The 15,295-nt window shown below is 37.7% G+C and overlaps 1 protein-coding gene and 1 long non-coding RNA gene across 14 annotated transcripts in view; one reads left to right on the top strand and one right to left on the bottom strand.

Moving 5' to 3' along the window:
• The window catches only part of ANKRD26 (ankyrin repeat domain containing 26), a 103,960-nt gene extending 93,458 nt beyond the window's left edge, over nt 1–10,502 (top strand). For all 13 annotated transcript variants that reach the window (XM_063637248.1, XM_063637247.1, XM_063637242.1 and 10 more), the window contains 3 exons: nt 889–1,117; nt 7,026–7,071; nt 8,256–10,502. In XM_063637248.1, coding sequence (XP_063493318.1) covers nt 889–1,117; nt 7,026–7,071; nt 8,256–8,389 — 409 coding nt within the window. In that variant the 3' untranslated portion in view covers nt 8,390–10,502. The remainder of the gene's footprint in view (nt 1–888; nt 1,118–7,025; nt 7,072–8,255) is intronic.
• Nucleotides 4,141–15,295, bottom strand: part of LOC134736351 (uncharacterized) — a 44,028-nt gene continuing 32,873 nt past the window's right edge. The window contains exons 2-3 of the long non-coding RNA XR_010120313.1: nt 6,166–6,234; nt 4,141–4,199 (exon numbers count right to left, since the gene is read on the bottom strand). This is a non-coding gene — a long non-coding RNA (uncharacterized lncRNA). The remainder of the gene's footprint in view (nt 4,200–6,165; nt 6,235–15,295) is intronic.

Below are 15,295 nucleotides of genomic sequence, written 5' to 3'. Positions count from 1 at the left end.
CTACTACTTAAAGGCATGCTAGTGAAATAGCACGTTAATGATTAACGTAGGGATGAAGGGAAGTATAATTTATAAAGTGGTTAAAAATAACACCTTGGTCAGCCTGAGGGAGTGTGTGGAAAACAGGTCAGTCCCCACCTCTGATGCCTTGGGGACAATGTTAGGAGCTAACTGCCTTTGAGGCTCTTTAGTTCTTTTTGATCACCAACTCAGCTATCTTCTTTTCCCCTAGAATTTTTTGCTCTGAATTATTCCCTGGTGCCAGATGCCTAGTATTTTTCCAGATAATGGGTGAAATAAATGTAAAAGGGTAGTGAAAGCAAATGCTTGCACATGTCTTGAGGAATTTTTTTTTTTAAATCTCGAAACTGGTTTACTAAATACAAGTATTCTTAGCTGGGCTTTTTCCTTTGTTCTTAGTTTTGTTAATTGTATGTATCAAAACATGATGTTTTTGATATATTTGTACACAGTGAAATGGTTATTATAGTCAAGCAAATTAACATGTTTATCATCTCACATATTTACCCTTTAAAGGCAATTATTTTTAAAGGCATCCTCAGGAATCTTACCAGTGGAGCATTCCAGAAGGCAGCAGGTGTTACCTGTGAAGCCATACATCATTCGTAGCCATTTTCTTCCCTTCCCTACTTTGCTTGAATTACTTGTTTGTTGGAAACTACCCTAGAAACAGGCACTTCTTTAGAACAGTCTAAAAATTATAATTGCATACCGTAGGCATGCTCTGACACGTTTTTCAGTGTTAAAATTCTGGTTAATGGGAAATTTCATTTACTCCTATGGTAACTTTTTAAAAATTACAAGTCTTTTAGGAATCATTTAGGGAAAAGTAAAATATTAAGCATGTGTCTTCTGCAATCTTCACAGAACTAATGAGAGGCTAGCAGAGGTCAGCACCAAACTTCTTGTGGAAAAACAGCAGAGCAGATCTTTGTTCACCACTCTCACTACCAGGCCAGTCATGGAGCCACCTTGTGTTGGAAATCTTAATAATAGTTTAGATCTCAACAGAAAACTTATTCCAAGAGAAAACTTAGTGATCTCTACCTCAAATCCACGGGCTTCAAATAATAGCATGGAGAACTACTTGAGCAAGGTGAGTTATGTTGTCTTTTTTCCTTTGGGTTTCAAATTTCTCATGTAATTCTTTTTTTGTTTGTTTTTTTGAGACAGGGTTTTACTCTGTTGTCCAGGCTGGAGTGCAGTGGTGCCATCTTGGCTCACTGCAACCTCTGCCTCCAGGTTCAAGCAATTCTTGTGTCTCAGCCTCCCAGGTAGCTAGGATTACAGGTGTGTGCCACCACACCCAGCTAAATTTTATATTTTTAGTAGAGACTGGGTTTCATATATTGCTAGGCTGATCTCAAACTTCTGGTTTCAAATGATCTGCCTGCCTCAGCCTCCTGAAGTGCTGGGATTACAGGTGTGAGCCACCGTGCCCAGCCTCAAATTTCTGATATAATTCTTGTTTTTAATTTGGTGAAATACCGAGTTGTTTAATTGACTTATGCTTGATAAGTAAAGGTCATAATTATCTGTGCTAATAAAGTGAGGAAACAGAAATTTTAGTGTTTTTTTTTTTTTTTTTAGTCCCTAGAGTTCTCATTTTCAGGAGATACCATTTGTTAACTTTATTCAATAAATGTAACTAAACTGTCACATTTTAAATTTCTTTAAAAGCTGAATTTATTAGAAATGGAATATTATTGCCTATTGCCTGATAGCAAAAGGTATACGTTGAGATACTCTGGCTTTCCTTCTAATGGATTTGAGTTTGGCTGTGGTTGATAGCACTTTGATAGTTTTCTGGCACCATCTCAAGTGTTCCACCCTTAATCATAAGTGAATGAATGATTGGCATCCAAACACTTAACCACATATGGAAATTTATTATTTAAAGAACTCCAAGATAAATACTTTTTATGAATTAAACAAACTCTAACACTGATTAATTTGTATTTTTAAGTTTTGTCATTTTCTTACATAGGAGTACATTCTTAGTTGCTATTGTTACAGCATTTTTCTCTCAATTTTTGTAAAACATGTCTATTACTGGGCAATTGCACAGCGGTTTTTAAATAGTTAAAGCAAGCAAATATGTGAATTTAAAAAATGCACTTGTGCCATTACTTGAATGATTGATGACTAAGATGGCAATGATATCAAGAGTGTATAGTAAGTATGATCAAACAGAATTATTTTCTTCCTACCCAGAATTTCATGTAAAGCTTCACAGGGTCCTCATCTCCCCTGGATCCTAGCTTTACAGTTACAAGGTCCTAGCTAGCCAATATTATGTTCATATTGTTAGCTTAGTTTTGTCTTGCTTTTCTAGAACAATAGAAAACCCATCGAAGAGGAACCTTCCAATCCAACTTTATGATTTCACTCATAGTACGACTTCATTTCTGGGGATCTCAAAATGAATTCAACAATGACTATCAATTGTAGACTTGGTAGGGAAAAAAAAAATCCAACTATGCTTGATCCAGTTTAAGATACTTGTCTAACTTTTGACCATTTTTGACTGGGGGAACAAATTACAAAAGCTGGTTGCAATGGTGAACACTTGTAGTCCCAGCTACTTGGGAGGCTGGGGCAGGAGGATTGCTTGAGCCCAAGAGTTTAAGGTTGTAGTGTGTTTTTATTGCAACTGTGAATAGCAGCCGCACTCCAGCCTGGGCAAGATAGCAAGACCCTGCCTCTTAAAAAATTAGAAGAAGCATAAAACATTTGTTTGAACAAAAATAAATAAATAGTAACTAGTTTTTGTGTATCATTATGAAACTATCCATTTTAATCAGTGCACATTAGCTTAAGATTTAATGGTATTTTCATGATCTTAATGCAGAGAAAAAAAGTGTAGACTCATGTTAAATGAGACCTCAGCCTTGTTTCTTTATCAGGCCTCATGTCCTAACAAATCATAGAAGAGCAAGTCTAAGGTTTCCTAGATAGCACTGCAGCCAAGTGGCTTAACAAGGAACAAATCAAATGATTGTTGTAATACATAAATTACAAGATTTAGCCAACTAATATTTTTTCATCATTTTGATAGCTTAGTTTTGTCTTATTTTTCTGACAATGAGATGATCAGGGTCTAAATGCTTCAGAGTCATGAAATTTTCCTACTGGGTACAAAAAGAAAATGAATGTCAAATACTTCTGTAGGCCGGGTGCAATGGTTCATGCCTATAATCCCAACACTTTGGGAGGCTGAAGCAGGAAGATCACCTGAGCTCAGGAGTTCAAGACCAGCCTGGGAAACATAGTGAGGCATAGTGAGACCTCATTTCTACAAAAAATTAAAAAAATTAGCTGGGCATGGTGGTGCACGCTTGTAGTCCCAGCTTCTTGGGAGGCTGAGGCAGGAGAATCACTTGAGCTCAGGAGCTCAAGGCTGCAGTGACCTATGATCGTGCTTCTGCACTCCAGCCTGGATGACAGAGTGAGACCCTGTCTCAAAAAATCCAAAACAGTAACAAAAAACCTTCTGTAACTTACTAAGCATGATGCAAATATAAAATTTTCTCATTAGTTCCTACCAGAAAACTCAGGTAACAAGATTTTATAAGATGATGAAATAATATATAGATACGCAATGTAAGGGAAGATTTTTGAGGAAATGTTTTTCCTTAATTGATTTTTTTGGGGAGCAAGGGGGTGTTTATTTTTAGTATTTCTAGATAAGCTGAAAAATATTCCATTGGTATACATGGTTTCTTTGTGGGGCACTGGTTTGCCAAACCATGTTAGACTTCACAAAAGAGATTAAAAAGAACCATTCTGTCAGGGCAAGTGACTTTCATACGTTAAAAAATTTTTTTTGAAAGAATAGAACTTTTAAAAAATGACATGAAACTATATTACATAAAACAAATAGAAGTAGAGCTCTCTGGCTAAAGGAGGGGTAGGGGCTCTGAAGCTGTGACTTCCTTATCCCCTTAATCCTGCAATATCCTCTGTAGAACCTTAGATTTCTGTGGGACATAGTTTGAAAACTACCGGTTATGAAAGAATCCTTCTAATTAGCCAAAATTTGTTGGTACACTGTTCTTTTATAATTTTCTCCTATTCTTATATTTTAAAATGAAAAAGTATACGTGAAGTTGCAGATGTGCTCCCTTTATTAATGTTGGACTTCAAGCTACCTCCGCCACCTGAAGCATAATCCCCACCTGGAAATAAACAGAAAGTCCACAGAGAAAGGAGGAGCATTTTTATAAAACATAGTTTATTTATTTTACTCCATAATAGCTTTTGATTCTGTATTATGCATTAAATTATTAGCATAAGAGATTAGTAATTTATTAAGCTTTTTAATTTCCTCTAGCAGTGTTCAGTTTCTGCTAAGCTATTGCTCTATACATTTCAAAAACCATTGATGGCACCTTGTCTACCTCAATAGGACAGTTATTAATGTCACCAAGACATTTTTCTCTCCTTTTTTCTTCCATAGTCTGTATCAGGCACTGTGTTAAGTTATTTAACTGGAGACAATAATTTTAAATTTGTATTAAGGGAAATATGAGAAAATGTGTGATTTAATGGGAAATTAGGAATAAAATGAAAGAGACTTTTTCAAAGTCATTTAATATTTGCCAGTTTTCACTTTTAATATAGGTAAAACCATCCCAGTTTCCCACGAACCAGGACAAAACCAGACTTGTCAACACAGAAGACCGTTTTCCTAAGCTTTTAAGTGTCCCTCCCAGAGCAGCTCCCTCCTGGGTTCTGGGTCTGCCCCTTTTCCCTTTGAGCCTTTATGTCTGACCTGGCGTCCTTTTCTGAAAAGTAGTTGCCCTCAGCTGTCATTTATATGGCAAAACATTCAAGGATTGGCCAGGCGTGGTGGCTCATGCCTGTAATCCCAGCACTTCGGGAGGCCCAGGTGGGCGGATCACGAGGTCAGGAGTTTGAGACCAGCCTGTCCAATATGGTGAAACTCCGTCTCTACTAAAAAATACAAAAATTAGCTGGGCGTGAAGTTGCGCACCTGTAGTCCCAGCCACTCAGGAGGCAGAGGTTGCAGTGAGCTGAGATGACGCCACTGCACTCCAGCCTGGGCAACAGAGTGAGACTCCACCTCAAAAGGAAAAAAAAAATTCAAGAGTCATTGAAAGGCTGGAAGAGACTTTATGTAGCGGAAGGCCACTCCAGGCCTGGAATAGAGGCAACAACTTTATACCATATATCCTTTAAGTGTTAGGGGAGAAAAATAACCTGTATTTAAATTTTTTATGCAAGAAGTTTCTCTGTCTAGACAGTTAAGATTTCTTCAATATCAGAGTAAGCTATTTGTTAAGAGTATTTCATTTTTATCTAAGCAAAATGTACATATTATTAAAGTATTTGTAAATGGAGTATAAAGAAATAATAAAATTTATTACACGTAGGAAGTAAATATTTAGGAGAAGTGAGAAACTACATTACATTAGTAGTTCCTTAATACAAGTCATGTAAAAATGTATATTTTACGTCATGTTTATTAATGAATAGCAATATAAGATTCGTTCAATAAAGGCTTCTCCTTTTATGTGGTATTGAGTTATTACTTTTACAGGTCCTGTCTACTAATGCTATTGTCACATTATTCATTTTATAAGGCCTGTGTATAATGTTATTGTCACAGAAATATATGGAAAACAGTCTTACAAAATATTGGGAAACCTGTTAGTCAAAAAATTTTATCTTCATACCTAACATTTTTAAAGGCATTGGATATCATATTATCATTATCACCACAAAGTACCTACTATGCTCACTAGATAGTGTACTGTTTCAGACCATGTTCTTGGTATTTAGTGAGAGAATACCTTTTATAAAAAAAGATTTAAATAAGAACACTCTAAATGGGCCACTTGCAATATAGTTTGAAATATTCCCACACATTTCATAATTAAGTATATAAATATAATTAGATATTTAAAAAATTGGTACTAATTTCTGAAATCAAAATTACGATTAAAAAGCTATATATTTTTTGTTTATAATTCTACCAAGTTGTGAATCAAAGAAACTAAGCTTGAAAACTAGCTCCAACTTATATTTATCATTTTTTGAGCAAATTTTCTGAAATCTTTGTGTTTACATAAATAATGTTATTTATAATATATGGGTAGGATAATGTTTATTTCCACTTACTCTTTTGCCAGTATAATTTTCACATGACATTATGATAGCATCACTTTCTTCATGTATATATTGATGATTCTGTACCAAAAAATAGCATAGAACATACTTTAAAATTTTAATTCTCTAAAAGTAGACAATGGAAAGTGGGTTTTTTTTTTTTTTTTTTTTTTTTTTTTGAGACGGAGTCTCGCTCTGTCATCCAGCCTGGAGTGCAGTGGTGCAATCTCAGCTCACTGCAACCTCTACCTCCTGGGTTCAAGCAATTCTCCTGCCTCAGCCTCCCAAGTAGCTGGGACTAGAGGTGCAAGGCACCATACCTGGCTAATTTTTTTTGTATTTTAATAGAGACAGGATTTCACCATGTTGCCCAGGCTGGTCTCGAACTCCTGAGCTCAGGCAATCTGCCTGCCTTGGCCTCCCAAAGTGCTAGGATTATAGGCTTGAGCCACTGTGCCCCACCAGAAAGTTTATTGTAAGGAAAAATCCATTAAAGTGAAAAAACTGATTAAGCTTTATAAAGATCAGAGTTTTGCTGAGAATTACAAAGTAATGCATTCATTTCAAACTATGACTTCAGTTGTTTAACCTTGTACTAATAAGAGAAAATATCACCTTTCTGACATTATGTATATGCAATAGACCAATACTAATTGTACTTTTTATCAGATTAAACAACATTACACATTTTTAAAATCTACACTTAAAACAAGTAGGAATTTTATTTATGTGATTATTTTTATATTTAAGCAATCAAGTTAAGTGTAGTCTTTAAGAGTATTACAGGCCACATTTTGTAAGTGATGTATCATTTCTATGTTAATGTCTCTTGTCTAACTTAAACATTATAAATAACATTTGACTTATTTCAGATGCAGCAGGAGTTGGAAAAAAATATAACTAGAGAACTCAAAGAAGGTATGTTGCCAAACTTCATGAATTAAATTTAGATTAATTAATTGATTTCTGAAATAAAGTGTAAATCGTGAGTGGGATCCCTTTCCATTGTTTGGCTAATAGATACTACATTAAATGTTCTTTCTTACACACATCTAATGAAAGATGTGAAAACATGAATATTCATAGTGAAGAGTATACTTTGTCTCATTAATTCATCATGTTCCATAGCTTTAAAAAAACTCAAGAAATCTTTGCACCTCTTTTTTTTCCGGCTCTACACTTTCTTCACTTCTGCCATCCCCATAGAACTGTAGCCAGCATGCAAAAATTATTCTTAGAAAACAATGGCATCATCAACTTCTCAAGGTTATAGTGGTGATTTAAGGCCCAAAGACCCCAGACTCACTAGTAATATCTAGTCTGGAATTACAGTTCTTAAGCAGTCGCTTGACAGGTGATATTTGAAATCTCCAGTCATTTACTTTGTCATTAGTTTCCCTTTGCCCTCAGAAGAAGTTTCAAATTCCTTAGCATGGAATAAAAACACCCACATCAATGTGGTCCTTGTCACGTTATTCAACCTTATTTCTCACCCCTTGCTGCTCTCCGGGCCCCTTTGCTCTGGCATCCAGCCACCCTAGACCACGTGGAATTCCACAGGGAGCTTCCTCAGCTCCAGCTGTTGGCATTTGCTTCTTCCTTCTGTCTGGCATATGTTTTCCTTGTACTTCAGGTATCAGTCTACATATTGCCTCCATCAAAAAGCCTACGTTATTGACTCAGAACTGGGATAGGTGTCCCTTCTGTGTGTTCCAGTAGTGCCCTGTCTTCTACCTGTCATGGTATCTGTGACTCTGTATGGAAATTGTATGTTTGTCTGTTTTTTCAGATTATAACATATGTTTGTTAGAGGTGGATCATATCGTCTTCATTTTGTAATTCTAGTGCTTACTTTGCTCATGGTTGTTGAATAAATGAATGAAGAGTGAGAAAGCCAGAAGCTCTGATATTTAACCACAAGGATAATTCAATGTGCAACCACGGGCAAATTATACTTAATAGTAATCTTGTATAATAGTTCTGCATACATATTTTTCTTTCTTATTAATACTGACAAAATTCTCAACTCTTTTACTGACTTCCACTTTGTTAACTATGAAATCTTTTAGGTAAGGAGTATAATTCTTTCTTTTTCATTCTAGCTGCTGCTGAATTGGAATCTGGATCAATAGCTTCCCCTCTAGGATCTACTGATGAGTCAAATCTAAATCAAGATCTAGTTTGGAAAGCATCAAGAGAATATGTACAGGTTTTAAAGAAAAATTATATGATCTGAAAGATAAAATTTTATTACTGGGCTGTTTATGTGACATTTTGTTTCTCATTAAATATTAATATATGCCATGTAAAAATCTTTATTAAAGGAACATATTTTTGTATCATATGTGTCAGATCAAAATTTATATAGTTTTTTAAACAATGTTACTTGGCTTCTTTAACTTTTAAGTGGATTTTGCCAATGAAAACCAGGAATATTGAGTTTTACATACTCAAACTGCCGAAATATCAGCTGTTTAAACAGCCAAACCACTAAGTTGTCATTAATACTTTAGTGCAGTTAATTGGTGGCTTATTTGTATTTTGTAATTTTTATCACTATATGTAGTGGTAGAGTTGGACTTAGACATCATTTTGTTGTGCAGGAACTGTGGTCATTGTTCATGTTTGGATGCATTACAATTGTTACAGTGCCATCAGATTTACATAATTTTAATTTTAAGCACTGATTTATATAGCTGTTCTTAGGGAGAAATAAGATTTGCCTGATTCACCTTTTCTGTTTGTTTATTTATTTTTAATTAACCTTTTGGAAATAGCCTTCAGTTTAGAGAAAATTTTGAAGTTTTAGTACAAAGACTTTCCCCTCCGAACCATTGAGAGTAAATTGCTGACATTATGCCATCACCCCTGATTAGTGGGCATTCCTACAAGTCAGGACATTCTACATAACTACAGTGCAAACCTTGCAATAAGAAAGTCAACATTAATACATTCTAGTTTGTTACTTCTCTGTAATGTCCTTTATAGCAAAAGGATCCCATTCTAATCCATGGCTTGTATTTAGTTGTTGTATCTGTTAGATTCTTTCAGTCTGGAACAGTTCCTCAGTCTTTCCTTGACCTTCATGACCTTGAATATTTTGAAGAGTAAAGTCTGGTAATACAAGAATGTCCCTCAATTGGGTTTCATGGTGATTAGATTTAGATTATATGATTTTTTGGCAGGAGTATCACAGAAGTGACCCAGTGATCTTCTCATTGCATCTTACCTGTGACCCTACAGTTTTGATTTGCCCTGTTAGTGGCAATGTTAGCATTGATCACTAACAGTGGTATCTGCTGAATTTCTCCTCTGTAGTGTTATTTTTTCACCTTGTGGTTAATTAGTATTTTACGGGGAGGTAATTTGAGACTATGTACATATCTCTGCTCCTCATCGAACCCTCAATTTATTCATTTACTTGTATCAATATGGATTCATGGTTTATTTTATTCAGTGGGTTATAATTCATTAATATTGTTATTAAAAATTTGTTTTTCTTTTAAGAAATGTTCTATTTTGACAACTTCAGACTTACAAAAAGATTATAAGAGGTAATACAAATAATTTTTGGATATTATTCCCCAAATGTTAACATTTTACTACATTTACTTTATCCTTTCTCCCCCTTCTCCTCCTGTCTTTCTAGATGAATATGAATATAGGTACTTAATACAGATTTTTTTTTCTGAACTGTTTGTAGGTTGCAGACACGATGCCTCTTTATTTCTAAATAATGTGTATTTCCTAAATAAAAGGAATTACCTTACATAACTGTAGTATAATGGTCAAAATCAGGATATTAACATTGGTTCAATGTTAATATCTAATCTATAGACCTTATGCAGATTTTGCCAATTGTCTCCAAAATATCCTTGATAGTCGAGGAAAATTCAAGATGGGGGATTTTCACCAAGTGTGATGTGTTGGTCCAATTGTCCCGTTTCTATAGTTTCCTTTTATCTGGGATAGTTCCTGAGTCTTTCTTTGATTGTCATGACATTTATGTTTTTGGAGAGTATAGGTCAGCTGTTTTGTAGGCTTTCTCTCCATTTTGGTTTGTACGGTGTTTCCTCATGATTGCCAGGTTGTGCCATTCGGGCAGAGTTCTCTGCAATGCAGCATCTTGAGGCATCTGCTGTCACTCGCTTCCATTACTGGCCAATGTTGACTTCGATTATTTGATTTGTTCAAATAATCGAAGTCAACATCCTGCCATGTTTGTCCATGGTTAAGCTACTATATGCTTTGTATTTTATAAATATCTTGTATAAAGATACTTTGAGGCTTTGTAAATATCTGGCTACTACTCAGAACTTCCCCCACAAGATAAAGCATTTCATTGGTGATTTGTGCTTGAATCAATTATTATTATGATGGTTGCCAAATGATGACTTTCTTATTCCTTCATCCCTTCTATATTGATAAATAGAACAAAACCAGTGAACAAATAGGGGGAGAAGGGAAAGGTTACTAATTTGGTGTTCAGATGCCCTTGGATTTGGCCAGTAGTAGCCATTTCAAGCCGACTTTGTGTCCTTCTGACCTGTCCCCCTTATTCTTTGAGCATTTCAAGGGTCAACTTATTTTTAACTTCCTTTTCTGACAGCAACCTGGCTCCCTTCATCCTGAATATATACTAGGTACTCACTTAATGCCATCGATAGGCTTTGGAATCTGACTTTAAGTGAAATGACATATAACAGAACCAATTTGGCCATAGGCTAAATGATACAAATAAAACATACGTTCCTATGACGTATCGTTGGTCACAAAAACATCACTAAACTTCTAAGTAAAGACCCCAAAACACGAATACTAAACATTGGAATAAATGTGAGCTCTACATACATTTAGGAAAGATTAATTTAAAAAATTAAGATACTACCCAATTTTGGGTGTGTCAGTGAGTGATAGTGGTTGTAGTGGTGGTGCTGTGTTAAATCAAGGAATAAATGTTGCAAAGTGAAAAAATTGTCAGGAGCACATGCTGCCATCATGCAGCTATTTGAACACTATTTTTGTGTTCAAAAATAGTCACAAATATGGCAGGCTCATGGAGCACTTTCATACCACATAATTGTGTACTGCAGCATTTGTGTTACGACCATAGACCCTACAACATTTTATTTTATAGTAATTTGCATTCATTCATTCCTTTCTTTTTTTTTTTTTTTTTTGAGACGGAGTCTCGCTCTGTCACCCAGGCTGGAGTGCAGTGGCGCGATCTCGGCTCACTGCAAGCTCCGCCTCCTGGGTTCACGCCATTCTCCTGCCTCAGCCTCTCCAAGTAGCTGGGACTACAGGCGCCCGCCACCACGCCCGGCTAATTTTTTGTATTTTTTTAGTAGAGACGGGGTTTCACCGTGGTCTCGATCTCCTGACCTCGTGATCCGCCCGCCTCGGCCTCCCAAAGTGCTGGGATTACAAGCGTGAGCCACCGCGCCCGGCCCATTCATTCCTTTCTTAACCTGCTTATCCCAGTTCAGGGTCACACATGGTCAGAGCCTCTCCTGCACTTAAGGGTACAGGATGGGAACCAGCCCTGGACAGGACATATCCCATTGCAGGGCCACTCACATACACCCACCCTCACTCTAACTGGGACCATGTCATGACGTCAGCACATCAGATGACCTAACATGCCCAGCTTTGGGATATAGGAGGAAACCAGAATACCTGGAGGAAACCCACGCAGACAAGGGGAGAACATGCAAACTCCACCCAGATGGGGCCCCAGTTGGGAATTCTTTTTCTCCTCAGTGTGACAATGAAATGGTGTTGTTCAAGAATCTGCTGTATTTACTGATTTGTTCAATCCCCTTGCGTGTAACCAATCTCTTCTGTCCCAGCCCCTAAGCAGCTGTGCTCCCCACTCCCCCTTGGACTCCAGCACCCTTCATCAGGTTGCCTTCACCGCTTTTCCTCCCAAGCTGATGCTGTCTTCATCCTATCCTTTCCCAGACACCCTGTGCCAGGCCACTCTCTTATGCAAATGCTTCTGCCTCAGATGCTGAAAACCCATGTGGGACTATCCTTTCCCCTGTATGGTTGCCTCCTGACTCTGTTCGTCTTTGATACCTCATTCTATCCCATCTACTTTTCAGGAGTGCCCTTACTTGACCTCCAACCCTGTAGAGGGTGACACTCCTGATACAGGAGATAGAAAGAAATTATTTAGGCAGATAGCAAGGGTAAAAGAGTCCTCGGTAAAATTTCCCTTTTAACAAAAAGCAGGCCCCAAATCATTTCTAACAAGGAGCAGCCTGAAAAATCGAGCTGCTGACATAGATAAGCAAGCTGAAAGCTTGCATGGGTGAATGCCGGCAATTGTGCCAATAGAAAAGGGCTACCTGAGGGCTAGGGATGTTCAACGTGGAGGCTTCATCTTCCCTTTTCTTTGTATAGTAAAGGAACAGGCAACATGGCACTGGCCAGGCAGAGAACCCATCTGCATAATAAAAGATTAGGGTGGGGGCGGCCAGATTCTCATGCACTATGCAAATGGTACACCTAGCCCTAACCAGCTTTTTGCACCTTATGCAAATAGCATACCTAGTCTGACCAATCTTTGGTGCCCTATGCAAATCAGACACCACTGCCTCAAGTTCATCTATAAAACCCTGTGCATTTTGCCACAGACTGGAAGACCTGCCCAGACCCTCTCTGCAGGGGAGAGCTTTTCTCTTTCTCTCACCTATTAAACCTCTGCTCTTAACCTCACCCCTTCTGTGTCCGCATCCTTGATTTCCTTGGCATGAGACAATGAACCTCAGATATTACTCCGTCAGTGATGCTGCTTCACTCCCACACTTTCCTCATTTTATCCAGACTCCAGCCCCTAACTCTGGGCCACCACAACTCTGATTTTGTTTCCAGGCTTAGTCCCCATACTTTTGAACTGAAATGTTCAGGAAGAGAAAGGAGAATAGGACTCCATATACCATTTATAATCAACATGCCGAGCTCTACAAAGCAAACATTTTTTATTGGAATTGCATTGAATCTATAATTTGGGGAGAAAAGACATTTAGAATATTGAGTTATTCTGTCTTTTGTTGTTTGTTTGTTTGTTTTTGAGACGGAGTCTCGCTCTGTTGCCCAGGCTGTAGTGCAGTGGCACGATCTTGGCTCACTGCGAGCTCCGCCTCCTGGGCTCACACCATCCTCCTGCCTCAGCCTCCCCAGTAGCTGGGACTACAGGTGCCGCCACCATGCCCGGCTAATTTTGATTTTGTATTTTTAGTAGAGACGAGGTTTCACCACGTTAGCCAGGATGGTCTTGATCTCCTGACCTCGTGATCCGCAAGCCTCGGCCTCCCGAAGTGCTGGGATTACAGGTGTGAGCCACCGTGCCTGGCCTATTCTGTCTTGTTAACTTATAGAGATCTTGCATATATACATTTTATATGTATCAAATATCCCAGTTATTTGATACTTTTGATTCTATTATGTTACCTTTCTTACATTTTATTTCCTGTTTCTTATAGAAGTAAAATCTGTATTTTATGTATTAAACTTGGATTCAGCTATCTTGCTAAATTCATATTTTTTATTTGAGTATATTATCTGTAGAATCTGGGATTTCCCATATACACACAAAAAATATCTGTAATAGTGACAGTATTGTATCCTTTCCAATTCCTGGAGTTTTTGTTTTTCTTTCCTACTTCAAGAATGATGTTGAATAAAAGGGGAAACAGTAGGCATCCACATTTTGTTGAAATTACAAAGGGGAACCAATATTTTTCAATAAGTATGTAGATGACAGGCTTTTGTTTTTATGATGAATATTCTTCATTATTGTATAGGTTTCCTATTGCTGCATAATAGGCCATCACAAACTTAGCATCTTAAAATCACGCACACTTATCTCACGGTTTCTGTGGGTCAGGAGTTCAGGCATGGTCTATCTGGGTCCTCTGCCCAGGGTCTCACAAGGCAGTTGTAAGATCTGAGGTTTATTTTGCTGTAAAAAACTTTTCCTGTGAGTTTCAGCTGGTTTCCATCAAGGAAGCTGAGCTTGTCTGCTTCTGTGTAGGCAGAGGGTGGTCTTCAATCTGGGCCCCACTGGTAGGTAAGGAGCTGAGTTGGGAGTTTGTCTTGCAAATTCTCTATAATGACTAAAAGTTTTAACAACCAGCTGTTCTTAATTTCTACTTACAATTCGAGTTCTCAGAAATTGTATAATTTGTGTGATCATTGTTTTGCTTAGCTGTTTTTGCTTGTTTGTTTCTGTCTTCTTGAGATTTTGTTGGGTTTTTTTTTTTTTTTTTTGGTATGTTTTGGTCTCAAACCTATCAGATTTGATGAATTCTAAACCCCTCTAGCCTATGAGTGTGGAATTTTCACTCCAAAGGAAAAAAGAGCACCATGCTTTTCTCAGCCTTTCAAGGCATTCTCATGTGACTGAGAATCATGTGAGGGTGTCTGGGAGGAATGCCTCCTAAGAGCAGCAGTGGCCCTGATGAGGTTTCTCCCTCAGGAGAACATAATTAGGGCCTATTTTCACCTGGCAGGTGCATATAAGGAGCTGACCCCTCCCACATCTTAAGCCCCTGACATATTGTGCCAGGTAGTTGTGACACAGGTGGACCGAACCAGTTCAGAGAGTAATTGCCCTGGAAAGCTAGGTCCGCAAGCAGCACACTTCGGGTCTGACACACTCATTGACTTAATAATATCTGAAGGAGAACTCTAAACTATGGGAAATGAGGCCTCTACATTAGCTGAAATCTCAGCAGCTGCGCAACAAAAAGTTACAACCTTAGAAACTCTGGCTGGGTATTTGCAAAATGCTTATGGCAAATTGTCATGCAAATATTTAGTCAAATGGACAACTGTAACTGAAGCAGACTCTAAGTTACAATGGCCTAGATGGGGATCTTCTGAGATGCCCATATTAGTGCACCTGTGAACTAGAATAGAAAAGGCATGCACAAAAACTAAACGGCCAGAATGGGAGAGCTGCTTTCAGTGATATCTGGAGAGGAGCAAAATGGGAGAAGATTGCCCCACCTCCTTACAGGAGGCCAAGAAACAACTTGGAGATGCTAACTGAGAACACTATAGTGCTTTATCTCAAAGAAATCTTCAGAATTACTCACTTCCCTCTTGGTGCCTCCCTCACCTCCACGTATAC

This window comes from Symphalangus syndactylus, chromosome 4, assembly GCF_028878055.3.
Source record: "Symphalangus syndactylus isolate Jambi chromosome 4, NHGRI_mSymSyn1-v2.1_pri, whole genome shotgun sequence".
Lineage (NCBI taxonomy): Eukaryota > Metazoa > Chordata > Mammalia > Primates > Hylobatidae > Symphalangus > Symphalangus syndactylus.
Note: the sequence above shows the minus strand (reverse complement) of the source record. Positions and strands in the feature narration are given on the sequence as shown.